The 26,249-nt window shown below is 42.0% G+C and overlaps 3 protein-coding genes and 1 long non-coding RNA gene across 6 annotated transcripts; 2 read left to right on the forward strand and 2 right to left on the reverse strand.

Moving 5' to 3' along the window:
- Window positions 1–1,510: 1,510 nt before the first annotated feature.
- Window positions 1,511–11,543, reverse strand: LOC129851144 (dolichyl-diphosphooligosaccharide--protein glycosyltransferase subunit 2-like). Of its 2 annotated transcripts, XM_055917470.1 has the most exons (17): window positions 11,438–11,543; window positions 10,719–10,906; window positions 10,443–10,538; window positions 10,095–10,270; window positions 9,808–9,883; window positions 9,533–9,667; window positions 9,000–9,176; window positions 8,590–8,708; window positions 8,296–8,401; window positions 7,720–7,811; window positions 7,495–7,609; window positions 7,112–7,393; window positions 5,817–5,912; window positions 5,470–5,545; window positions 4,056–4,185; window positions 3,087–3,181; window positions 1,511–2,300 (listed from the first exon to the last, which is right to left on the reverse strand). In XM_055917470.1, the coding sequence occupies exons 1-16, from the start codon at window positions 11,478–11,480 to the stop codon at window positions 3,130–3,132; spliced, it is 1,959 nt and encodes a 652-aa protein (XP_055773445.1). In that variant the 5' UTR covers window positions 11,481–11,543; the 3' UTR covers window positions 1,511–2,300; window positions 3,087–3,129. The 2 variants fall into 2 exon arrangements, with proteins under 2 accessions (XP_055773445.1, XP_055773446.1); XM_055917471.1 differs by lacking the exon at window positions 3,087–3,181.
- A 495-nt stretch (window positions 11,544–12,038) lies between these two features.
- On the reverse strand, window positions 12,039–25,893 carry LOC129851146 (myb-related protein B-like). 2 transcript variants are annotated; one of them, XM_055917474.1, is made up of 15 exons: window positions 25,804–25,893; window positions 22,403–22,499; window positions 22,218–22,289; window positions 21,968–22,060; window positions 21,534–21,754; window positions 21,184–21,328; window positions 21,028–21,081; window positions 18,683–18,889; window positions 18,202–18,471; window positions 15,865–16,037; window positions 15,641–15,740; window positions 15,420–15,527; window positions 15,207–15,323; window positions 14,987–15,118; window positions 12,039–14,760 (listed from the first exon to the last, which is right to left on the reverse strand). In XM_055917474.1, the coding sequence occupies exons 2-15, from the start codon at window positions 22,478–22,480 to the stop codon at window positions 14,632–14,634; spliced, it is 1,899 nt and encodes a 632-aa protein (XP_055773449.1). In that variant the 5' UTR covers window positions 22,481–22,499; window positions 25,804–25,893; the 3' UTR covers window positions 12,039–14,631. The 2 variants fall into 2 exon arrangements, with proteins under 2 accessions (XP_055773449.1, XP_055773448.1); XM_055917473.1 differs by lacking the exon at window positions 25,804–25,893 and adding an exon at window positions 22,986–23,229.
- si:ch73-303b9.1 (uncharacterized) lies at window positions 23,751–24,537 on the forward strand. Its single transcript, XM_055918175.1, has 3 exons — window positions 23,751–23,817; window positions 23,964–24,393; window positions 24,495–24,537. The coding sequence occupies exons 1-3, from the start codon at window positions 23,793–23,795 to the stop codon at window positions 24,535–24,537; spliced, it is 498 nt and encodes a 165-aa protein (XP_055774150.1). The 5' UTR covers window positions 23,751–23,792.
- On the forward strand, window positions 24,582–24,932 carry LOC129851147 (uncharacterized). The gene is made up of 2 exons (XR_008758937.1): window positions 24,582–24,671; window positions 24,845–24,932. It is a non-coding gene; the product is annotated as an uncharacterized LOC129851147 (long non-coding RNA).
- Window positions 25,894–26,249: the final 356 nt, after the last annotated feature.

Below are 26,249 nucleotides of genomic sequence, written 5' to 3' on the forward strand. Positions count from 1 at the left end.
GGTAGCGAGGAGACAAGGGAGGGAAGCCATTGCAGACAAGAATTGGAACATGGCCAGCGTATGGTCGTGGTTATGATACTGTATTTAATTGTACAACTCCACCAGAATAAAAATGCTTCAAAAGTATAGAAGCAATGCAGATGTTTATACAGTACGTAGTACATTCTTTCTCTCTTTGTTTTCAGTCTTTTAAACCCAGAGAAGAAGCTGGGAGCCATAAAGTGAAGTGCAAGTCAGACATTTGAAAGGGCACCTACAAACGGAAATTCACATCCATTCAGAGAAAACAGAGTTACAGGGGACAGCAAAACAATATCAAGAAGCCGATGTACAGTTCCCACACAGAACGCAGTTTGAAAATCTCATGATTTACAGCAATCAAGTTAAAACTAGCTATTTGTAAGCATTCAAGGCATACACATACTTACACTCCCCTACGTATTTATTTGGACAGTGAAGCTAAAACTTTTCATTTGGCTCTATACTCCAGCATTTTGGATTTGAGAGCAAGCGTAATTTTTTTTATATGAAGCTATAGTAAAGTGTCACCTTTTATTTGAGGGTATTTTCATGCATATCTGTTTTACCGTTTAGAAATGAATGCACTTTATGTGTATAGCCCCCCCCCCCCTCCTCCCCATTTGAAGGTGTCGTAAGTATTTGGACAAATTCACTTATACTACAGTCAATTTAGTCAAAAGTTTAGTATTTGGCAACATTACCAATAACAGGGGAGGTATGATATTCATGCCTCTAATTCTTCACAATTTGTACATATAATCATGGTAGCATCCAAATTAATGTGGAAGTGTTCCGAAGCGTTCATTCTTATTTACAATAAAAGTGACTACAAAATACATTATTTGCCATTACTTTCTATTAGGCACAAAATAATCGGAAACACAACCAATACAAACTGCAAATGCATCCAACAAGTTTGTAGTCACAAGCTTGATGTAGTCATTGCGTGCGAGGAATATTGGATCAAATACAACCTTTGACAAAATGACTTGATACATAAAGTGCTTCCACTTCTAAACGGTAAAACAGATTAGAAATACCCTCAAATAAAAGTTGACATGTACTGTCGCCTTACATAAAACATTTTCTCAAATCCAAAATGCTGGAGTATAGATCCAAATTAAAAGTTTTAGCTTCACTGTCCAAATAAATACATAGGGGAGTGTACATTACCAATTTGTCATCTGTGAAGTGTGTTGTCACATGGAAATGCATTTTAGGAGTTAACTGACATTCCTACTTACGGTTCTCTTCCAGACTTCTACGTAGCGAATATAAGCGATGTATCTGCTGGCGATGTATCTGGCGATCTCCACTCTTCAAATGACCTGAAAGTATGTCATGACGATACTTTCTTTTTTTCCAGATATGCTGTTTTCCTATCAATGCTTAGAGTTCAAATTAACACATTGCTCAGTTCATACACTACTCTGCCAAACACAATTGTACTGAATAACGTAACCGCACAGTTTCCACAAAGCAGAGTTAGTTTCCTTCATCCAATACATTTATTGCAAAAGCACTATTAAGTACTTTAAAAAATATATTACAACACTACAAAGGGTGTATTGCACCCAGAAGAATAAGCAGTACACTTATTAATCCCCATTTCTTTATTTCATTACAAAAACATGTGATTTTTTAGAATTACCCATCAAAATTTTGTTCTAGAGGGGGTTAGGTCTTTATTGTAAGGGGAAAATAGCTCACACCCTCCACATGTAATTCATTGAGAAGACAAGCATACATTACAGACTTATAATGAACATGTCAGTGAAGCCACCATCAATAAACTTCCATCAAAAGGCCTTGTAAAAAAAAAAAAATCAATGGCTTACTTCTTGACGCACCTTTTGATACATAGCAGTGGTAAGATGGGCACAGAGAATCTGGAACATACAAAAAAACAAATCCATCCCAATGACATTATGAAACCACAAATGATATCCCCAAGCCTGTGGTGAAAAAAAATATATATATATGAAAAAAGGCATTTGCAACAGTCACCAAAAAATGAAGTGCAAGGATGGTTAGCTTTCCACCCCTCAATAGGAGTATTGTGTCAGTGAGTCTGTCCGGACCCTCTACCAACACCTTTGACTAGAACATTTATTATTTTCAAGTTGAAAAAGAAAAGTTAAACTGCATTTCAAATTGTCCATTGGATTCATGGAATAACCTCTGACAGTCTGATGGTTGACGATGTGTCAAACGAATCCTTGAAAACCAAAAACTAAGCATCTTTAAATCTTCTTCAATCTTGTCATTTAGTTGCAAGTCTGCAAGAGAAGAAAATACATACATTAGAATGTTTGTTGTACACTTTAAACAATCATCTAATTTAAAGCCTGTTAACTGAATGACAAGTCCTGGATACATGTTTAACACATCTGATGTGTAAAACTTCCTCATGCATTTCTTTACAGCATAAAGATGAAGTGTACAGGACTTTCTCAGCAACAGAACATGAACTGCAGAACAATCAGGATGACATAGGTTAATTCTGAGCTCAGCCAATGATGACACCACACACGTTGCATCTGAGAATAACTATGTACAATGGCAGGCAATATGAAGATTAATAAAATGGTGACAGACAGGATGTTAAAGGTGATAGAGCTGGGTGATATGGACAAAAATCCATATCGCAATAAATTGCCTGAACTGATGCAATAAAGATAAATAGAGTTCTAGGTTAATAACAATGTGCACCACAGCTTATTTTATTTCCCTTTAAACTACTAGTAGTTTGATGGTTGTAGCCATAAATTGTTCCATTAACAAATAACCCATATTAGCAAACTCATTTCAATTTCACATCTCTCTAGAATAGGCTACTTATCGTAATGAACGATATCAGCAAAATGCCTGCGATGAGTGATCGGTATGGTTGGTGTTGATCATTTTTGGTTTATAGTCCCAGCTGTAAAAGGTGAGCAGATGATTTTGTGGTGGGATGAGCAAGATGCTGGCCAGAACACTAGATAGAGAGTGAGCCCTGACTGCACCACACAGCCATGCATTATACAGGGCAATGGGGATGCAGTCCATAGAGATGCCCTTACTTCAGCCTGGAAGACTGGCCCTTTGTTATTAGAAAACAGGCCTTTACCGCAGGCTCCTATACTTTGCCAACCTACAACTTTGCTCTGCGGCAATCCTGAAAAAGAGAAATGTAGCAAGGAGTACATAGGAGAGTTAAGGAGACAGGCAGTCACTATAGGAGACAGTGGCTAAAGAAAGAAAAGCAAGCAGAAACAAGTCAAGATTCATCAACTGAAATTAAATCCACATCAACCAGAAGGATCATTAGACTAGCAAATGGTTGAAAGGACCCGGTTAGAAATTGGCATGAACACGGTGCAGTAATTCCACAGTAAAACTGGCCAATTAGACCTTGACGTCTTCAGCCAGTGACACACATATAACCTCTGTGTCTCTATGGCCTTTGGAGAGATTTACATGTTGAAGAAATGAGGGGAATCACCCACACGGTGCAATCTGGCCAGGCCCTCATGGTCCCAGTGGTTATACGCTCTACAGTGGAGGCTCCACTCTTCTGCTAGCCCGGCACGGCCAGGGGGTCACACCAAGGGGGCAGTGCGCCACCGTAGGCTCTTACACACCCTCTCAAGGGCCCTGAGTGAACAGTAGTCAGGCACATCTCTGACAACAAACAGAGAGGTCCAAAATCCCCAGAGTCCTTGTCATATTAAAGATAGGTCAAACTTTCTACCTGTGGTCGAGAGCTCTCCAGAAAGAAACCCTGACAGTCTGTGTTGCGATCGCTAACAGGAGCCATACCTAACCTAGGGCTCTACAGTGCGACCATGTTACTTGCATATGCGCCTAAATATTTGACAGCGCATTCTTTATTTATGAGCACCAGTGCTTCTAGAGAAATTAAGGATTCTAGCTTAAGTACCTGAAACATGTTTAATTGTGCTCCTAAATTTCTTACTGTGCGACGACATTTTTTCACATTTTCACACGTGCTCCTTGTAAAACAGGTCAGCGTAGAGCTCTGGCCATACCTCTTCACTGCTTTCTGGGCCAACATGCGGTTTCCAGCCAGGAAGGTGAGACTGCCGATGATAGCCAGGTACTTGAGGGTCTGGAACATGTTGAGGTGAGTCCAGTAGACGTACATCAGACCCAGCATGCCTGAAACAACCAGAACAGAGTAAAGGTGATCAACTAGGAACAAGATATACACCTCTTTCAGAAAGTTCACAGCCCTTGACTTTTTCCACATTGTTGTGTTCCAGCTTGAATCATTTTTTAAAATTAAATTAAGATTGTCACAATACCCCATAATGTGAAAGTGGAATTGTTCGTGGAACATTTTCAAAATGAATAAACAATTAAAAGTTGAAATGTCTTGAGTCAATAATTATTATTATATTAGAGGAAGGAAACTGCTCAGGGATTACACCATGAGGCCAATGGTGATTTTAAAACAGTTACAGAGTTTAATGGCTGTGATATGAGAAAACTGAAGATGGAACAACACTGTAGTTACTCCACAATACTAACCTAAATAACAAAGTGAAGAGAAGGAAGCCTGTACAGAATAGAACATATTCCAAAACATGTATCCTGTTCGCAACAAGGCACTTTATACTGAAAAAAATGGGCAAAGAAATAAACTTTTTGTCCTGAATACAATGAGTTATGTTTTGGGAAAATCCAACACAAAACATCCCTGAGTACCACTCTTCAAATTTTCAAGCATGGTGGTAACTGCATCATGTTATGGTTATGCTTGTCATTGGCAAGGACTAAGGATTTTTTGGGTGGGATGAAAATAAACAGAATACAGCTAAGCACAGCCAAAATCCTAGAGGAAAACCTTATTTCCAACAGACACTGGGAGACAAATTCACCTCTCAGCAGGACAATAACCTAAAACACAAGGCAAGATCTACACTGGAGTTGCTTACAAAGACAACATTGAATGTTCCCGAGTGAATAGTTACAGTTTTGACTTAAAACTACAGCAAGACATGAAAATGGCTTTCTAGCAACAATCAAAAACCAACTTGACAGAGCTTGAAGAATTTTTTTAATAATAAAAAAGGCAAATATTGTACAATCCAGGTGTGTACATTTCTTAAGAGACTTACACAAAAAGACTCACAGCTGTAATCGCTGCCAAATGTGTTTCTAACATGTATTGTCTCTGGGAGTGAATACTCATCTAATCAAGATATATTAGTGTTCTATTATTCATTAAAAAAGTATATAATTTTTCCTTTCACATTGCCGATTCTTTTTTGTAGATCGTTGACCAACAATTTCAATTAGAATCCCACCTTGTAACAACAAAATGTGGAAAAGGCCAAGGGGTGTAAATACTTTCTGAAAGCACTGTATCTGTGGAGTGACAATGCCAGTAGTTTCCATTGTAATCTTAGACTCAGAACTACATCATTGCTCAGTACTCACATGCGTGGCCCACATGGAAGAGCACAGAGCTGGGGGAGAAGCTGAAGTTTGAGATGTTGGCCCCGAGTTTGAACCACTGAACAGAGAGGGGGCGAGAAGAATAAACTATACCACAGCAGTACAAAGGATCTGAAAATAGATTGTCCAGGTAGCACACAATGCAGTGATCCAAGCCTTAAACAGTAAGGACAATGTCATCACTCAAAACTGTAAATGTCATAGAAAATACATAGCTTTATTCTAAGCCTGGGTAAATACAAAAAACAGACAGAATAGAGGCAGATTTGAACCCTTTCTAAAAGGTTACCATTGAACAGTTCCAAACAGAGAAGTAAAGTGAGCCTCACCAGAATAAGCAGCAGGAGAAACGGTGAGAGGACGAGGGCTGTGAAGGTGTTGGACACCACCGTGGGTGGCTTCTTCTCAGGCTCCCGGAACAAGTGCTACAGAGGAGGAGAACATCATTCAAGTCCAGTTATTTATCCATTTATTATACAACGGGTGGGTCTAATCCTGAATGTTGAATGGTTAAAATTGCATTGCAGCCGGTGTCTATTCCACAAGTTACCACCAGCTAAATGTATGAAGTTAAAATGCCTATTTACTCTGTTCCATCTGACTGCGCAATTCATTGTGCAGTCATTCATCTCCACTATATAAAGCATCTAGACATAATCTCACATTTCTTTTAGACTAACATTTAGTTTTCAACAGAGATTTGTATAAACCTTGCTGTCTGTCTCTCCGACATTTGCAACATTGTTTCAATATTCAAATTCAAAGACAGACAGGAAGGCAGCTTTTCACAGCCAGTAGAAATCATGAATCAGCATAACTTTTATGGATATATACACAAAGAAATGTCAATTGAAAAAAGATCAAACTAAACAATGTGCAGCTAGTTTGCAGTCATTCCAGTTTCAGTTGGAAGTTATTGTGTTAGCTGTGTTGTTGACTAGCTCCTCTTAACAAGTGTCCTTATGAGTGAGCACATTTTCTATGCACGACTCATTAGCTCATTGTTATGGATGTGTCCAGATAAATGTCACTAGAAAACAGCTTAAACAAATGCGGCTACTTTTCTGTTAGTTTGACATGACTAAGTTATCCCTGGTTGGCTAGCTAGCAAGTAAGGGATAATTACGTTGCCAGCCAGTATAGAAATAGAACATTTAGAACGAACGACTGGGTTGCGTCCATAGATACAGAACAAAAAGACTGAACGAATCGGCCACGTCTCTAGCAACCAAACCGATTGGGTAGCAACCCTAGATTTGTGTTGGGACTAAATCTTGTGGAAGGATGAAATATTATGAATAAATTCATGAAAATAATGTTAATGAAAATATGTCAATCAGTATTTGAATATGTTGTTAACCCGTTGTATCAAAGTGATAATGCCCTCGAAGCCGGTGTTGAGTATATATTAGCACGGTTTGCCAATATATCAAAACACCAGCTTCTCGGGCATTATCACTTAACAAGTTTATCTATCAGCAACTATGCACCAGAGTTAGATTTCTCTCATCTTCATTAGTCATTTCAAGCTATGACTAGTAGCCTCAAGAGTAGCGAAACAGCTAAATGTTACATAACTCATCACAATGTTAAATGATATGCAAGTGTTTGGCTTGTTGTTAACCTGAATATCTGGTTTGGGCATGTAAAGGGTCTTGGACTGGATGGCTGCTGGGGCCTCCTCATCAAGGAACTTCAGGACAACATCAGCCACGTTCCACAGAATGGGGTTCTCCAAGGTGGCATCTCCCACGATGAGGTGGAGGACATAGGTCCCAGACATGGAGTCAAACTCAGACTTCCTCTCTGCTGTGTCCAGCTCAAACTTGTAAAGGTTCTTACTGTCAGGTTCAGCAACAAACACAACCTCCTGGCCAGTTTTCTGATTGTGAAACCTCACAAAGGTCTGGAAAGAAAAACAAAATACCCTCAAGAGGTATAGCACAATGCAATGTTGACAGAATGAGAGCAGAACATAAAAATGTTGACACAGGAAATGCCAAATACCTGGTGGGGAGTGAGCTCTACTCCCGTGTTGACATCCACTAACTGGAAAGTCATGGCAAAGTTCTGGTGGCTGTCTGCAGTAAAGGAGCCCTTGGCCTTGAAGGGATAGTCCACCCTGAAAATGACATACTTTAGATTTATTTTGTGTGGCTATGGGTAAGGACAACCTCTGTGTTATGGGTCAGTATTAAAAAGGCCTTCATATACGTGGTTGGGCTCTCTGACCTGGATGTCTTGGTGCCGATGCTCTGGTCCTTATCCACTACAGACAGGTCCATATTAGTGATGGCTACGTCAGTGGACACCTTCACTTTCAGCTGAAGGCAGGTGGAGAGAGAGAGAAATTAAGGAATTAAATGGAATTCATATGATGAAATTCAAATGAAGCAGAGTGATTGTCACATGTATGGTGAGTCAGAGAAAGCTAAAGTAAAATGCTAGAGGTTAATAGTTTTGATACCTGGTCAAGTAACATAAAAAGATATGTATGCTAATGAAAAAGGCTACTTTGTAAGAATAACCTTCCTTGGCAAGCACAATGAACTGCTAACCTTCTGACAAATCCCAAAGAGGCAACTCTGACTTAACTTCCAACAACTAGAACATTTAGACTAATTGATGGTTCTCAAAATAACAAATCCAAAACTATAGACCTTTCATACTTGGTATTGTGTGTACCATGCCCCCATTTAAGAAAATGCTAAACTTCCGAATACTATATAGAAGATTCTGTTTATATATGTTACATCTGGGTACCAAATGATTCCCAATAAATTTCTCTTCAATAGAAGACAAGCTCACCTCAACCTGATTGGCAACCAATCGGCTGTCCCCGGTGACAGCCACAGTAAACTGGTAATATCCACTGGCTGGCTGGCTAGCCATGAAGTTAAGTTCAAAAATGCCACTGTAAAACAGTTGGAAATAATTATTACAAACACTACAACGCTGACATACAAATAACATACATGAACAGCAGAGACATTTCCTTGACAGCAAAGAATTGATTAAAGCTTGAATTCTATAACACTCAATATTAATCTACACAAAATTATTGCCCAGACAAATTCAAATCGGTCTGTCTACCATACTTACTCTCTGAGGGAGAAAGGTGCCTGGCTGAGTACAACACTCTTAGAGGCTACAGCTTGAGCAGATTCCACCAGCACATTGGCTGAGGCAAGAGGATTGGACAGGATGTCTGTCACCAGAAGCTGTGGGTAAAGACAAGGAGGCAGATAAAGGGTCAGTGAAAAGAAAATGTGTGAGACCATTGCCCAGTGGTGGACTAGCAAGGGCACTGAACCTTTTGCTCCTCAAGGTCCACTAGTGTTCATGTCAACAAGGTTTGGGCTCAAGTAAGAAACACCAATATTCATGTGACATCCTTCAAATGTGTTTCCAATTGATGACATCTAAATCATATATATATATATATATATATATATATTATTTTTTTAAATGTCACTGGATGATAAACACTGGAGTAGTAGAGGAGAGCATACATGCAGGATTGGCTGGCTGTGGGAGACTGTGGCAGGCCCCTGGGTGCTGACGATGACTGGCACGTGGAAGTGGTTTCTGGAGAGGGCGGCAGCAGCACAGGCTACGCTGAACGCCTCAGACCGGGAATCCCAGGACTTCTTACTGAACACAGAGTTCACCAGCTGGATCACCTGGTCCTGTGGGGATAACAGCTCACATTAGTTCCACATTTATAGAAATCTGATAAGAAGATAGCTGGGGTTTCAATTTTTATTGTCACGTGCACAAGTACACTGAAAATCTTTTCTTGCTTGCTCTTTCCCAACAATGCAGTAATCGATATCAGTAGTACTATTTGTTTTGTAAAAGTCAAGTAGAACAAAAAGACACGAGAAATATAAAATAAACAGGAGAAAGTAAGCAAGCTACTCTGGAGTTCCATTCCAGAGATCTAATACAGAACACATGATCAGAGGAAAAAAATAAAAAATCACCCCCCCCCATGCAACCTGCGTCTCTTCTACCACCCACATAAATGGTGACAGCAGGTTACCTCTTTCAGAGGAGGCGCCGTGTCCACATGGTCTGACAGTGTGTAGGCTGCTGTCACAAAGAGGGCGGTCGCCTCAAGTCCCTCCTCAAACTGGAGGTACACTCCACCCAAGTCATCCAATCGTGCTGCCAGATCCTTAAGAGGGAGAAAAAGGTTCAAATACAACATGTCTGCCTGAGAAACCAGTTTGCATGAGAGAAATTTGCAACTTTGCAAAGTAATTCACCTGACAAAACCTGTAGCACAGCACCACCTGGTGGGCTTGTGAAACTCACCTCAATCTCCTCCAGGATTCCTCCGAGCTGAGCCTGCTGGGAGAGACGGGTGGCAGTCTGGAGTGCAGTAGTGATCCTGCACAGAGAGACAAGAAAAAGAACAGTCACTTTACTATGACAAAGCGGTGTTAAGTCTTTAGATCAATGGCCATAGGAATGCGTTATCTGTTCAAAAGCGAAGTTTGTTAGAAAGGACAAAGTAACAAAAAGTTCAAAAACCCAAATATTCAAAGAAATGATTCAGCAGCAAGTCTGTTCCATCTGCCAGGCCAGCGGGTATTACTCACGCCAAGACGTTGTCCTCCTTGGCAATACGGGAGACGAGGGCAGCAACAACTTCCTGTGAAGCCAGAGGAAGCCCCAGGGAACTGAGGGCGCTGACAGCTCTGAAGATCTGTGTCACTGTAGAGTCCTCGCTGACTGCTGCCAGAAGGATGTCACGGGTCTCGTTGGATACTGGCATCTAAATAAGTAATTAATAAAGAGGGAGAACACAGAGCTAAGCGAGGACTTCACTGGCAAGGCATCCAAAACCACCATCATAAATGTTGTCTTAAGTCCATGCAAGCCATCGTTTATGTTACTGGAAGAGCAAATTTGTCATACATAAGTAAGCTCCCTATAGGACTACTTACCTCACAGTCTGAGATGGCCTGACTGGCCTCAGCAGCGAAGAAGAGGGAGTCGACACTCATGGGGTCCAATTGGGCCTTCAGAAACTGACAGGCATCCTGCAAAATAAAAAACAAGGATTTAATAAGGCAACAAGCTGTACAGTAAAACACATAGGTAAACATTGTGGTGATTATGGAAGTGAATAGCCTAAGGTAACTAAACATGCCATAGGCTACACGTTTTGGAAACAACAGTCAAGCCTCTTTCCTTCAATAATTAGAGGTTAATTTTCTTACATTTTCATCAGCAACTGAGGCTCCAAGCTTGCTCAAACCAACGATGGAGTAGTATGCTGATGCCAGGTCTGTGAAGGGTTGGCTCAGGAGGCCTTTAAGTCTCTCCACGTCTGACAGGGAGAGGTGATGTGATGGGGTCAGAGCCTGGGCCCCGAGAGCCACCGTGAGGAGGACCAAGCAGAACATACCTGTGGGGACACATGCATGATGGTTACAGCCAGGTCAGTAGGAGAGGGAAGATCGCAACTATTTGAGTTCCCATTTTAGAAATGTAGACTTGTTTGTGGTCTCGATCATGCAACCATTGCACAGCAACCCATGCAGAACACTCCATTTCTTAACTAGAGGAACCAGCTAGAAAGCTAGCTAACCAGCTAACGTGAGCGCTAGATTTTACACAAGCTCACTAACGTTGGCAATCATAATACAGACAATGTACATTTGTATACAATCCAATGGTATTCATGATGATGTAACGTTACATGTATTGCAATATATAGTTAACTACGAGTCTACGACATCCTAGCTACCTGCTAACGTTAGCTTCCACATAGGTCCTGTCACTCCAGCCTGGAGTCCAGGCGTTACATACCTGCACGCACCATTTGTAGACTTTAGCAATATCAAAATCAGCGCTAGACGATATTACTCAATTTGGGTGGCAACTAGGAATTAGAAGTTTATTTCGATCGTATTTAGAAACAACTCTTTATACTTACGAGGCTGGGCCATGTCCACTCCAATGATGTATAGATAGATCATTGGCCCACTATTGTCGTCTAATGTATCGTCACCTAAGAGCCGCAATTGCTTCCGGGTTCCAAGCCTTGGAGACTACCATTTCAAAGACATGGGGAGGTAATTGCATTTTTAGACTTGGTATGTGTTATTATTAAACAACCACCTATCACAAAACGTATTATTTCCCAAATATATTACAATAAAATATTTTTAAATCATATATCCTCAGATGCTTTGTTTTATGAAATGTCAAATCTGACAGCTAGTGTCGTTACCCCTATTCGTATAATTGGTTACAACTAACTGCTGCAAATGAATGAACGCGTTCTGATATCAGAACCAGAGGGTTGTTGGACATGTCTGAAATGTGGGCCAGAATAACAACAACAAAAAATGCATATCAAATAATCGGGTATAATCTGTGCAAATATTATACATTTACATTCACATTCTATTTCAGTGCCTTTCAAACGTTACCGGGCTCATGTGACTGCCCCTCAACGCAAAAAGGGGCGGGTTCACATGAGCATTGTGTTCGTTTTTCATTGGTCCTCATCAAGAAACAAGCCACACTCAAAATTCCTAATCTGGCCCATCAATGATTTATCACAAAATCAATAGCTCACCAACCGATTAAATCAATAAAAAGACAACATACATTTAATACTTTTTCAATCACACATTGTAAATGCACAGATAATTTTACAAATTGTTCATATAATTTAATATTTTTAGTTTGTTTACATTAGTAAAAAAAATGAGATTCTTATACATTTTGTTATTGGCACAGAACATTATCAGGTTTCAGTAGAAAAATCCTGTTCCTCTTAACATTTTGGACATGAGAATAGGGCAACCCGAGTGTATGATTCTTCTATGGTGATGCATATTCACCTCACATGCTTCTACTCTTAATTAAAATAGTAGCCTATAATACAACTACAGTTGACAGTAGACTGCATATTGTCAAAATAGATCTTAGGAAACAAACATTTCTGCAACCTCACCAACCATCTGTTCGCTTGTGAGTCAACTTGTTTCGATTCATTATTGATTGATCAGGTAATCAAACGCAACCATGACAAACATAGTTACAAACAACTCCAATACTGATAGATATAAGTGCAAAATGACATGTGAACTTTAGATATCAAAATGAAAACATTTAGACCTTTCTATTACATTTGAGTATGACAAATTTGATTTAAGTGTGGATTAAATTGTTTTTGTACAGTGTTAAGACCTTTACTAGAGAACGATGCGTGTAGATTTAAACTGCATTACATTTGAAACACATATATCCATAAAGTTGCCCTACAATACAATTCTTTCCATATTTACAAGTATCCAGGACTGAGAAAACATTACTTCAGTTGAGCATTCTCAACACAGCACGATACTTTTTTTGTTGCAAAATTTTGTTTTATAAACAGAAAACCATGCTATCATTGAAAATACCAACACAATAAAGGCTGGGTTTACTCAGGCTACCTGTATAAACGCTGCCTAAGGTTGGGAAGAGACGCATTGAAACATGTTTACCATATTTAATCCTTAAGAGTCTAAACCAGGGTGTATTTAACCTTTTATTTTAAAAGGCACTAAACTATCTCGATATATACAGTGCTTTCGGAAACTATTCAGACCCCTTCCCTTTTCCCACATTTTGTTACGTTACAGCCTTATCCCAAAATGGAATAAATAAACATCTCAATCTACACACAATACCCCATAATGACAAAGTGAGAAGAGATTTACAGAATGTTTTGCAATTGTATTAAAAATAAAAATATACCTTATTTACATAAGTATTCAGACCAGCTCAGAGACATGATTGTGTTAAGGCACAGATCTGGGGAAGGGTACCAAAAACTTTGTGCATCATTGAAGGTCCCCAAGAGCATTGTCCTCCATTATTCTTACATGGAAGAAGTTTGGAACCACCAAGACTCTTCCTACAGCTGGCTCCCCAGCCAAACTGAGCAATCGGGGGAGAAGGGCCTTGGTCAGCGAGGTGACCAAGAACCCGATGGTCACTCTGAAAGAGCTCCAGAGTTCCTCCGTCGAGATTGGGGAATCTTCCAGAAGGACTAACATCTCTGCAGCACTCCACTAATCAGGCCTTTATGGTAGAGTGGCCAGACAGAAGCCACTCCTCAGTAAAAGGCACATGACAGCCTGCTTGGAGTTTGCCAAACTCTCAGACCATGAGAAACAAGATTCTCTGGTCTGATGAAACCAGATTGAACTCTTTGGCCTGATTGGCAAGCGTCACATCTGGAGGAAACCTGGCATCATCCCTACGGTGAAGTATGGTGGTGGCAGCATAATGCGGTGGGGGTGTTTTTCAGCAGCAGGGACTGGGAGACTAGTCAGGATCAAGGGAAAGATGAACGGAAGAAAGTACAGAGAGATCCTTGATGAAAACCTGCTCCAGAGCACTCAGGACCTCAGATTGGGGCGAAGGTTCACTTTCCAACAGGACAACGACCCCTGACAACGACCATGTTTTAATGCGGCTCTTCCCAACCTTAGCACACAGCCAAGACAACGCAGAAGTGGCTTCAGGACAAGTCTCTGAATGTCCTTCAGTAGCCCAGCCAGAGCCCGGACCTGAACCTGATCGAACATCTCTGGAGAGACCTGAAAATAGCTGTGCAGCAACGCTCCCCATCCAACCTGACAGAGCTTGAGAGGATCTATAGAGAAGAATGGGAGAAACTCTTCAAATAAAGGTGTGCCAAGCTTGTAAGGTCACACCCAAGAAGACTCGCTGTAATCGCTGCCAAAGGTGCTTCAACAAAGTACTGAGTAACGAGTCTGAATACTTATGTAAATGTGGTATGTATTTTTTGTCATTATGGGGTATTGTGTGTAGATTGAGGAAAAAAAATATTTAGTCCATTTTAGAATAAGGCTGTAACGTAACAAAATGTGGAAAAAGTCAAGGGCTCTGAATACTTTCCAAATACATCGACACGGAGGAGTTTTTAACTAGGGTTGCAACATTTCGGGAACTTTCAATAAATTCCCTGTTTTTCTAGAAATCGCGGTTGGAGGAAATGAGATTTTGGGAAAACCAGGCAATTTATTGAAAGTTCCCAGAATTTTGCAACCCTATGTTTAACACAATGGAAATGTCTGCAGAGAGGACAACGAGGTTGGTGAGGGCTCAGGACAGGATGAGGGCCCGGTTAGGAGCGTGGGATTTCAGTAAACGGAGGTAACGTCTTGCTTTCTCTGTCATTATGAGCTGGTCCTTAGTACGTCCACATACCACTGCTTCCCATGCCTTGGTCATCTGAGAACACAGCAAAGCATATCAATGACTTCAGATGCAAACAGACAAATAGAGGGAAATGGAAACCATTACAAAAGATGATAAAGGACATGTACAACAAAATAGATGTTTGCATTACAGGCTATTAGAAAACTCATGATTATGATATAGTATACAAATAAACAGCTATATAATAATTATTTAACTTAGATAGCAGCCAATGGTAGCGTTTGATTAGAGTACTCACTGGGGTTGGGGGCACTGTGTTGGAATATGCACCACTCTCACTGGGTCCTAAACAGAAGCCCTGATCCAGAACATTCTCCTCTTTATCTTCAGTCTTCATACAAAAGGACGAGGAGTTGAGAGACATCTCAGCCTGCCACAAGGATGACAATATACAAATAAATGGAGGAAATCACCATCAACAATAACAGCAGAATTCAATCCATTTCTAATGGATGTACCTTAGAAAAGGTTTTGGGCTCGGACTTCATGGACTGATGCCTGGCAGTGACTATCTCTTTGCAGTCCATGACATCCAGAGCCAGAGATTTACGCACTTTCTTCATTGGAGGCCGATGCTGGAAGCAAAGGAATGGACCACATAGTCAGACCATTTCATAAGACAGAAGCATCATCTGTGTAAGTAAATTATCGTAAAATTTCATCATACTCACCACCTGCTTGCGTCTTTGCTCAGGTGGACTCTCATCCGTCACAATCAGCTCAATCCCAGCCTCTTTCAAGAGGACCTCTTTCAAGTCCTCCTCATTCGGAGTCTGAGGCTAAGACATACAGAAATAAACTATTTTCAGCAGGACATTGAAGAAAGTATCCATACAAATCGTCTGACAATCCAGGTGCTTTCATTGACAAAACTAGCAAGTGAGGGACTCACCATTGGTCGCAGATGACCATACTTCTCCATGGCATTTTTGAATGGAGTTGGAGTCCGCGGAGTGGTGTCAAGATTTGACTTGTGGTTGGGTGTGATGAACCTTTATAAAAAGACAAACTAAATATAATTCTCTACTGCTACGAGAGATTAATCATATCCCATGCCAATAATAACTTGGCGCATACAAGACAATTGTTTATCAATAATGCCTCATTACTACATACACTGAGTTTGGGTACAGCTTGGATGCGCAAACAGAGTTTTCCTTCTGTGTGAGTGGAGTCTTGTCCCGGTGTAGTGGTGTGGTAACCCCAGACTTCTGATTGCACACTGGGGTAGAGGTGAGAGATGGATTCTCCAGCTCAAAGTTGTCCTGTTTGGTCCACATGTTGAGGAACTGGAAACACACACCGCATTTAGAAACCATTTCACTAATATGACACCTAACATCCATTTGCAATAGTACCCACCACACCAACTCGCCCAAGCCTCCCCCATTTCTCCTTCACCCAAATCCAGATAGCTGATGTTCTGAAAGAGCTGCAAAATCTGGACCCCGACAAATCAGCTGGGCTAGACAATCTGGACCCTCTCTTTCTAAAATCTACCGAAAATGTTGCAACCCCCTATTACTAGCCTGTTCAACCTCTCTTTTGTATCATCTAGAGATACCCAAAGATTGGAAAGCTTCCGCGGTCATCCCGCTCTTCAAAGGGGGAGACACTCTAGACCCAAACTGCTACAGACCTATATCTATCCTACCCTGCCTTTAAGGTCTTCGAAAGCCAAGTTAACAAACAGATCACCGACCATTTCGAATCCCACCATACCTTCTCCGCTATGCAATCTGGTTTCAGATTTGGTCATGGGTGCACCTCAGCCACGCTAAATGTCCTAAACGATATCATAACCGCCATCGATAAGAGACATTACTGTGCAGCCGTATTCATCGACCTGGCCAAGGGATTCGACTCTGTCAATCACCACATTCTTAAAGGCAGACTCAAAAGCCTTGGTTTCTCAAATGATTGCATTGCCTGGTTCACCAACTACTTCTCTGATAAGAGTTCAGTGTGTCAAATCGGAAGGCCCGTCGTCCGGACCTCTGGCAGTCTCTATGGGGGTGCCACAGGGTTCAATTCTCGTGCCGACTCTCTTCTCTGTATACATCAATGATGTCGCTCTTGCTGCTGGTGATTCTCTGATCCACCTCTACGCAGACGACACCATTCTGTATACATCTGGCCCTTCTTTGGACACTGTGTTAACTAACCTCCAGACGAGCTTCAATGCCATACAACTCTCCTTCCGTGGCCTCCAATTACTCTTAAATGCAAGTAAAACTAAATGCATGCTATTCAACCGATCGCTGCCCAACCTGCCCGCCCGTCCAGCATCACTACTCTGGACGGTTCTGACTTAGAATATGTGGACAACTACAAATACCTAGGTGTCTGGTTAGACTGTAAACTCTCCTTCCAGACTCACATTAAGCATCTCCAATTCAAAATGAAATCTAGAATCGGCTTCCCATTTTGCAACAAAGCATCATTCGCTCATGCTGCCAAACATACCCTCGTAAAACTGACAATCCTACAATCCTCGATGATGTAATTTACAAAATAGCCTCCAACACTCTACTCAACAAATTGGATGCAGTCTATCACAGTGCCATCCGTTTTGTCACCAAAGCCCCATATACTACCCACCACTGCGACATGTACGCTCTTGTTGGCTGGCCCTCGCTTCATACTCGTTGCCAAACCCACTGGCTCCAGGTCATCTACAAGTCTCTGCTAGGTAAAGCCCCACCTTATCTCAACTCACTGGTCACCATAGCAGCACCCACCGCGGTCCAGCAGGTATATCTCATTGGTCACCCCCAAAGCCAATTCTTCCTTTGGCCGCCTCTCCTTTCAGTTCTGTTGCCAATGACTGGAACAAACTGCAAAAATCACTGAAGCTGGAGACTCATATCTCCCTCACTAGCTTTAAGCACCAGCTGTCAGAGCAGCTCACAGACCACTGCACCTGTACATAGCCCATCTGTAAATAGCCCATCCAACTGCCTCATCCCCATAATGTATGTATTTATTTATCTTGCTCCTTTGCACCCCAGTATCTCTACTTGCACATTCATAGTCTGCACATCCTACCATTCCAGTGTTTAATTGCTAAATTGTAATTACTTTGCCACCATGGCCTATTTATTGCCTTACCTCCGTTATTCTACCTAATTTGCACACACTGTACATAGACTTTTTCTACTGTATTATTGACTGAATGTTTTTTTACTCCATGTGTAACTGTGTTGTTGTTTGTGTTGCACTGCTTTGCTTTATCTTGGCCAGGTCGCAGTTGTAAATGAGAACTTGTTCTCAACTAGCCTACCTGGTTAAATAAAGGTGTTTTTTTTAATTATATATATAAATAAAAATATGGAATTTAATTTTAGGGAAATTAAACATGGTAAAATGTGTTTTTGGCCACGTGATTATGTACAAAACAATGGAAGTGACGAGTCATTTTACTGTGTTAGGTCATGGTGGTTGAGCCATTACCTGTGAGGGAGAGAAGGGCAGGATCTTGACCGGGGTGCTCTTGGGGGTCCTGGAGTTGGAGTCAGGGGACAGAGCTATGCGACGGCGGCTGCGGCGGTTCAGTATGGAAGGTGGGGTGATTCCTCCAGGGGAGATGGGGATCAGCTCCCCCCGGTTACCCTTACTGAGTTCCTGTAGGGCACTGCCCTCCAGACGGAACTGGGTCCGCTCTGGGCTCTGGCTCTCCTCGGGCAGATCAAAGACAGCCATGTTACACCAGCCATCCAGGTCCTCGTAGATGAAAAGAAACAGAAACAAAGTAAGGAAGAATTTATGAAAATAAATATAATTTGCCAAACTAATTCATACCAAAATAGTCAGACATCTTGTCTGCCATATGTGATCATCAAATGAGATCTCTTTGGTGTTCCATTCAAAGCAGAAGATGAACGTGGTGAAATTCAGAAGACAGAGGTATTATGACCACATCCAGCACTCTTACCCCATCCACCATCTCCATCACCTCTTTTAAGGCTGGGCCGTTGGGAGAGAGGAAGCCTGAGCTGTCCACCACCCAGCTACTGGTATTCAGTTCACCTCCTGGGGTGTTTGGCTCACTTTTGGGGGTCTTTGACTGTTGAGGAGAGACAGCCTTGTGGGAGCCTGCTTCTTTCGGTCCGCCTCTTACAGTGGATGTACTGGCATTCTCCTGTAGGGAGCGACATAAGCTTGAAAAACAGAATGGAGATCCAGAAGAATAGATTAAATGAATATGTACACACACACAGCTACAAGAGCAATGTGTACTACCTTGAAGACTAGTATAAACTAGTATTATTCTAACATGCACATGCTCTAACACACAAAACTCCCAAATGACAAAGCTTAAACAGGTTTTTAGAAATGTTTTCAAATGTATAAAAATAAAAAATAAACAGAAATATCACATTTACATAAGTATTCAGACCCATTACTCAGTACTTTGTTGAAGTACATTTGGCAGCGATTAGAGCCTTGAGTCTTCTTGGGTATGACGCTACAAACTTGGCACACCTTTATTTGGGGAGTTTCTCCCATTCTTCTCTACAGATCCTCTCAAGCTCTGTCAGGTTGGATGGGGAGCGTCGCAGCACAGCTATTTTCAGGTCTCTCCAGAGATGTTAGATCGGTTTAAAGTGCCGGCTCTGGCTGGATATTCAGAGACTTGTCCCGAAGCCACTCCTGCGTTGTCTTGGCTGTGTGCTTAGGGTCGTTGTCCTGTTGGAAAGTGAACCTTCGCCCCAGTCTGTGGTCCTGAGCGCTCTGAGCAGGTTTTCATCAAGGATCTCTCAGTACCTTGCTCTGTTCATCTTTCCTTCGATCCTGACTAGTCTCCCAGTCCCTGCAGCTGAAGAACATCCCGTAAGCATGATGCTGCCAACACACTTCACCCTAGGGATGGTGCCAGGTTTCCTCCAGATGTGACACTTGGCATTCAGGCCAAAGAGTTCAATCTTTGTATCATCAGCCCAGAGAATCTTGTTTCTCATGGTCTGAGAGTCCTTTAGGTGCATTTGGCAAACTCTAAGCGGGCTGTCATGTGCTTTTTACTGAAGAGTGGCTTCCGTCTGGCCACTCTACCATAAAGGCCTGATTAGTGGAGTGCTGCAGATGGTTGTTTTTCTGGAAGGTTCTCCCATCTTCACAGAGGAACTCTGGAGCTCTGTCAGAGTAACCATCGGGTTACCTATTTTATAATTTTTTTTACCCCCTTTTTCTCCCCAATTTCATGATTACGATCTTGTCTCATTGCTGCAACTCCCTATTGGGCTCGGGAGACGCAAAGATTGAGTCATGCGTCCTCCAAAACATGACCCACCAAGTCACGCTTCTTAACACCTGCTCGCTTAACCCGGAAGCCAGCCGCACCAATGTGTCGGAGAAAACACTTTTCAACTGACGACTGAAGTCAGCCTGCAGGCCCACCACAAGGAGTTGCTAGACCGTGAGGAGCCAAGTAAAGCCCCCCCAGCCAAACCATTCCCTAACCCGGACGACGCTGGGCCAATTGTGCACCACCCTATCGGACTCCTGGTCACGGCCTGTTGTGAGAGCCTGGGATTGAACCCCAGGCTGTAGTGACGCTGCAACACTGGGATGCTGTGCCTTATAACGCTGCTCCACTCAGGAGGCTGACCATCGGGTTCTTGGTCACCTTCCTGACCAAAGCCCTTCTCCCCTGATTGCTGTTTGGCCGGGCAGCCAGCTTTAGAAAGAGTCTCGGTGGCTCCAAACGTCTTCCATTTAAGCATGATGGAGGCCACTGTGTTCTTGACCTTCAATGCTGCAGAAATGTTCTGTGCCTTGACACAATCCTGCCTCTGAGCTCTACGGACAATTCCTTCGACCTCATGGCTTGGTTTTTGCTCTGATATGCACTGTCAACTGTGGGACATTATATAGACAGGTGTGTGCCTTTCCAAATCATGTCCAATCAGTTGAATTTACCACAGGTGGACTTTTGTAGAAACATCTCAAGGATGATCAATGGAAACAGGATGCACCTGAGCTCAATTTTGAATCTCATAGCAAAGGGCCTGAATACTTATGTAAGAGATGTATTTTTTATTTTTAATACATTTGCAAAAATAACTAAAAACCTGTTATTGCTTTGTCATTATGTGGTATTGTGTGTAGATTGATTAAATAAATAACAATTCTCATCAATTTTAGAATAAGGCTGTAATGTAACAGATGGTAGAAAAAGGGAAGGGGTCTGAATACTTTCCGAAGGCACTGCATTTATAATATAAAACACTCAAGTTTATCTGCTTTCCCCCATAGAAGTTAGCAGTGTTTGCACTTTACCGGCAGTGTGGGGTCTTGGTCTGGTTCCCTCTCCATAGAACCACCATTGTCCATCTGTAGAGACATAACAAATCATGTTTCACAGAAAAACATTATAACAAGGATTAGTTTGAGCATAGCCCAGATGTTGTCAAACTGATTTCAGAAGGAACCAACCTGCTGATCTCTACTGTGGTGGGCCATGCTCTCTTCTGGTTCCATCTGCTGACATTTCAGATTAGGATCCACCCTGCTGTAGAAGCCCATCTCAACCTTACGCTTGATGGTTGAGTTCCAGTGGTTCTTCACAGCATTATCGGTCCTGGAACGTGAAATTTTAACATAATGTTGTAGTAATCAAGATATAGCTAGTGTATGAAGTCGAGCACTAATCCAACTCCAATCCATTCAATTGCATTTATCACAAAATATGTGGAGACCAATAAACTGTTCTGAGTGATCCTGACATTTCAGCTCAGACATGTCAGAGTGACTCTCTTAACTGGAGTACATGTCAACACAGTTACCTTCCGGGGAGCAGCTTGGCGATCTCAGCCCAGCGGTTTCCCAGCATGCAGTGGGCCTTGTAGATGATGAGGTCCTCCTCTGCTGTCCAGGAGGATTTCTTCACGTCCGGGTTGAGGTGGTTATGCCAGCGTTCCCGGCACTGCTTCCCCAGCCGGCCCTTCAGGTGCTTAGCCACGATAGCCCACTGCTTGTTGCCATACCTGTTCACCAGGTCTATCACCTGTGGAGAGGAATGCAGGGTTGGTGGCAGTCTGAAAATGTGGCCTCTGAGTGGTAGTACAAGCCACTCGGAGGCTGTCCTTAGATAGGAGTCAAAGCAGCCAGTTGAAAGTATAGCTGACTGAACAACTATTGGTAAAACTCAACAACTAAAGTTTCTCTCACAAAGAAGTCTAGTAAAACTGATTGTAGAGTAGTCACCATCACAACTAACCTTCTCGTCCTCCTCTTTGGTCCAGGGCCCTTTGACCAGATCTGGATCCAGAACCTTCAACCAGCGGTGCTGGCACTGGTGTTCTGAGCGATTCTGTGCCATACAGCGTTACCATACAGTTAATGTTTAATGCAAAATAAACCACACACGCCTTCAGAATGTATTTAATATTTTTACCCTTCAGTTGTATTATTTGTATTGTCAACTGGATATAACAGAATATATACTGTACTCCGTCGAACTCGCTCACCGGTAAAATGCTGGCAATGTATTTCCAGTCATTTGGCCCCCGGTTTTGGACCAACGCTTTCAGATTGTCATCCTGAGAATAAAGTACAGGCATTTTATGAAGAGCTAAGTAACTAGCCCATTCCAAATAACCAACCATTTATAGATCAGCATTGGTGGGGGATGTGTAAGGGGACATGAACTCACCTCATCTTGTGTCCATTTCACTTTGACCTTTCCACAGTCTCTCTGTTCAGCCACGTCAGAGTCAGTGTCCTGATACATTGCCTCCTCCCCATCCTCTCTAAAAAGACAAGCAACAGGGTGTGGTGGTCGAGATCAAACTCATGCAAAGGGCGCACATGTATTGTACTGAAACGTAGCTGGCTTGGGTGTTAGTCACAGAATTCTCAAACAAAGCATTTTTATACCTAGCTATGTACTTACTACAAGCAACAGATTATGTGAGCTAGTAAACGTTTGTGCTCTCTGATTACTACGGTATGCATTAAAACATTCTCTAATTTATTGTTTCATGCCATGATTTGACTACTGTAACGTTAGTTAGCAACATCTGACGTCGACCTCAACTGGTGTGGTGACAAAAGCGCGGTCAAATCACGTAAATGCGCAAAAATAATCGATGACATTCAGTAATCTCATATTATAAAATAGTACATAGATCCCCGTCCTCTTAAAAATAACATTAGGATATGGGCATTGTTATTTATCCAACAGCTGTTGTAGCTAACAATAACAAAGGTTAGAATCCGATAAGCTAACTACTTACCCGCGCGACCACCAGGACATTTCCCTTTGCTTTACCTCCATCACTAAAATATATTGTACATATGTTTTTGGCCACGTCGTGCCTATATTTACAAACTATATTATAGGAGAAAGTCTGTTTGTCGTATATAATCCACGTTGGTAAAAACAAAAAATCGAATTGTCGCTGGGGTAGGTACACTGGATTGCAGACAACACACTAGTCCGCGCTCAAGTTCCTATCTCGCGCGCTTCTTTTCTCGCAGGCTCACGGCTTTCCCGGGAGTGACGTGACCAGAGGTGTGCGCGCGCAGAATTGAAACGTTCTATTTGTTCATATAGTCATTGATTCGTTCCTATGATTTGTCAAGGGACACAAATATATATATATATTTATTTATTTTAATTGTCCCGGATTGTCTGATTAGTGACTTTCATGCATATAAAGACTAGAGATAAATGCTCACTTTTATCACAAACTATAAACTGGGTTGTTCGAGCCCTGAATGCTGATTGGCTGACAGCCATGGTATATCAGACCATATGACAAAACATTTATTTTTACTGCTCTAATTACATTGGTAACCAGTTTATAATAGCAATAACGCACGTCCGGGTTTGTGATATATGGCCAATATCCCTGGACACAGCCATTAGCCATGGTATACTGGCCATATACCACACCCCCTCGGGCATTTTTGCTCAATTATACACCCCCCTCCACCTTATCGTTGCGGGCCTTCATTAACAAACAGGTGAGACAATCAACCAGCAGATTAAAAACAAGCTGCATTGTAATTAGGCAACCATTCAATGATTGTCTAAAAACATGGATGAGGAACTTGCCAGTGCTGGTAAGAAAACATATTTATTTGGCAAAGCAATTTGAATCTCTGCATAGGGTACATTTATGCTAATTAATATGAAGAATAATCAAAACAATTGCATGTTAAATCATGTGGTGGTGAGACATTTTAACTGCGTTGAATTATATTCACAGATGTGTCCATGAGTTTTCAGTGCCCATCTCCCTCAGAGTTTGACAGAGGCTTCTTGGACCAGAGTTTGTCTGTGTCTGCTCTGTCACTGATGGGACAGTCCACATCGGTGCTGCCTCCAAATAGAATTGTTGTTGAGTACTATGGTTCCAAACAATCTCTCCTGGCCTCCCTGGGTCAGTCTCCCAACCCTGTGTCCCCCTCTCAAGCCATGAACCTGAACTCTAAGGAGGCTACACAAACACCACGGCTCACTATACCTGTAGAGAGCAAGTCCTCTACTCCCGCTGAGCAGGTCCTCCTCCAGAAACCCAAACTAGCCTGCCCATTGGATCTGTCCTACATTGATCTGACTGCCTCGCAGGTTGCCTGGGAGGTCTCCCTAATCCGACCTGAGACCAACAGTCCAAAACCGATCCTTGAGTCAAGCACGTTGGAGACAACCTGGAGTCCCAAGTTCCAGTCTGCACCACCATCCCTGGCTGAGATCTCCCTGATCTGGTCAGGCTCACCCCCACATGGAAATAACACAGAGGACAACCAGAGGTCCTGGAAGGAGGTCACTATGGGTTCTAGTCTCAGTTCCAGCCTGAGCCAGACCTCATGTTCAGCATCAGCAGCTGAGGATGAATGGCAGAGACGCACAGCCATCCCTACAGGTTTTGACAAGCCAAAGTTGGGATGTGACAGTGCTGTACTGAAAAGTTGAGGTAAGATTCTCTGGTTCAGTGACTTATTTTTTTAGTTGCTGCTGTGTCCTGGCCAGAAAGTATTTTTGATGTAAGTGGGCCAGACCTGGCATGAGATGTCCTAGTTAAACTAAGACTTCAGAGTTCGTTTAATGGCTTGTATATTGACATGTTCTCCTATTTCACCTTTACAGACCTTAAGGAGGATATTCAAGATGCCTGTGAATTATTTTACATGAACCTATTAAAGTAAATAAAGTTTTGTATTGATTAAATCGACAATGCCTCTTGAGTATTTAGGGAATAACAAATGCCAACATTTATGATACTATAGCACAAACATACTAAATCAAATGTATATTGTATGAGGTTTCCCACATTTAGAACACTAAACAAATCAACTATCTCTTCAGTTTGATGGAGGATATGGTGTTACATTTTGTATTTAATGGCGACACTATATACAAGGATCTAGACTGTGGATTTGGCTATTTCAGTCACACCTGTTACAGACGTGTGTGAAATTGAGTGCACAGCCATGCAATCTCCTCAGACAAACATTGGCAGTAGGAGGGCCTTACTGAAGCACTCAGTGACTTTAAATGTGTCACCTTTCCAACCAGACATATTGTCAAATTTCTGCCCTGCTAAAACTGCCCTGGTCAACTAAGTAGAAACTTCCAGGTGCAACAATGGCTCGGCCGTGTTTCAGCATGACAATCTGTGCAAGGTCCAAACAAAAACACCTTTTGGGATGAATTGTAACCCAGGCCTAATTGCCCGACCTCACTAATGCTCGTGGCTGAATGGAAGCAAGTCCCAACATCTAGGAAGGCTTTCCACTAGAAGAGTGGAAGTCTGTTATAGCAGCAAAGGGGAGAGCAACTCCATATTAATGCCCATGATGTTCGACAAGCGGGTGTCCAAATGTTTGGTCATGTAGTGTAAATGCACTGCAAAATGTACAAACTCTCACTGGTTGCTAGAGTCATCAGAACTGGGAAAACCTGGTCTGTGTGTCTATCATGTTCCTGTATAGGAGAGATGGGATAAATCATTTAAATTACACTAATCGCAAATGAATGTCAACTAAGGCCTAGATCAACAAATACTGTGCATTTTTATCAAAGACTCAATTGGTCATATTGCTCACCTGGTTGAGCTTCTTGAACTCTACAACCTGGAAGAAGATGTGCTCCAGGATGTGTTTGGCATCCCTTTGGTCTTTATCCAACTTCCCCGTCACCCCCAAGACGTACCCACACTTTCTCACGTAGAACTCTAGATTGTTGTCGGTGCCTGCAGGAAGAATACAGAAAACACTTTCCGTTAATAATGCTCGATTCAAATATAACCTGGGGTTAACACTTACATTTGTTGGAGAGCTGTGCCAAACGTACTCTCAGAAGAGAAGGTTTCATGCAGGTCAAGCATGGGGGGAGGCAGGTCCCTGAAGACAGGTGGAAAGACCTGCTCAAAGCAACCCATAGGAGAACACACACACACATTTTAGAGGGATGGCAAATTGATCATTTTCTACAATGATCAAGTGTGTATTGTCACATTTTAATAAATCCCAGTCAATTAGCAAAAAGTGTT

This window comes from Salvelinus fontinalis, chromosome 3 (genome assembly GCF_029448725.1).
Source record: "Salvelinus fontinalis isolate EN_2023a chromosome 3, ASM2944872v1, whole genome shotgun sequence".
NCBI classification, from domain to species: domain Eukaryota; kingdom Metazoa; phylum Chordata; class Actinopteri; order Salmoniformes; family Salmonidae; genus Salvelinus; species Salvelinus fontinalis.

Coding starts and splice junctions, on each gene's coding strand:
- LOC129851144 (XM_055917470.1), bottom strand. CDS start 11,480: ATGATCTATCTATACATCATTGGAGTGGACATGGCCCAGCCTC. Junction 9,884..10,094: donor AAGGAGGACAACGTCTTGGC/GTGAGTAATACC, acceptor CTCTCTGTGCAG/GATCACTACTGCACTCCAGA. Junction 5,546..5,816: donor TTCTCCTGCTGCTTATTCTG/GTGAGGCTCACT, acceptor CTCTCTGTTCAG/TGGTTCAAACTCGGGGCCAA.
- LOC129851146 (XM_055917473.1), bottom strand. CDS start 23,026: ATGGAGGTAAAGCAAAGGGAAATGTCCTGGTGGTCGCGCGG. Junction 16,038..18,201: donor TGCCCTTCTCTCCCTCACAG/GTAATGGCTCAA, acceptor GTGTGTTTCCAG/TTCCTCAACATGTGGACCAA. Junction 15,119..15,206: donor AGCCCAAAACCTTTTCTAAG/GTACATCCATTA, acceptor TCCTTGTGGCAG/GCTGAGATGTCTCTCAACTC.
- si:ch73-303b9.1 (XM_055918175.1), top strand. CDS start 23,793: ATGGATGAGGAACTTGCCAGTGCTG. Junction 23,818..23,963: donor TGAGGAACTTGCCAGTGCTG/GTAAGAAAACAT, acceptor TTATATTCACAG/ATGTGTCCATGAGTTTTCAG. Junction 24,394..24,494: donor CCGATCCTTGAGTCAAGCAC/GTTGGAGACAAC, acceptor GAAATAACACAG/AGGACAACCAGAGGTCCTGG.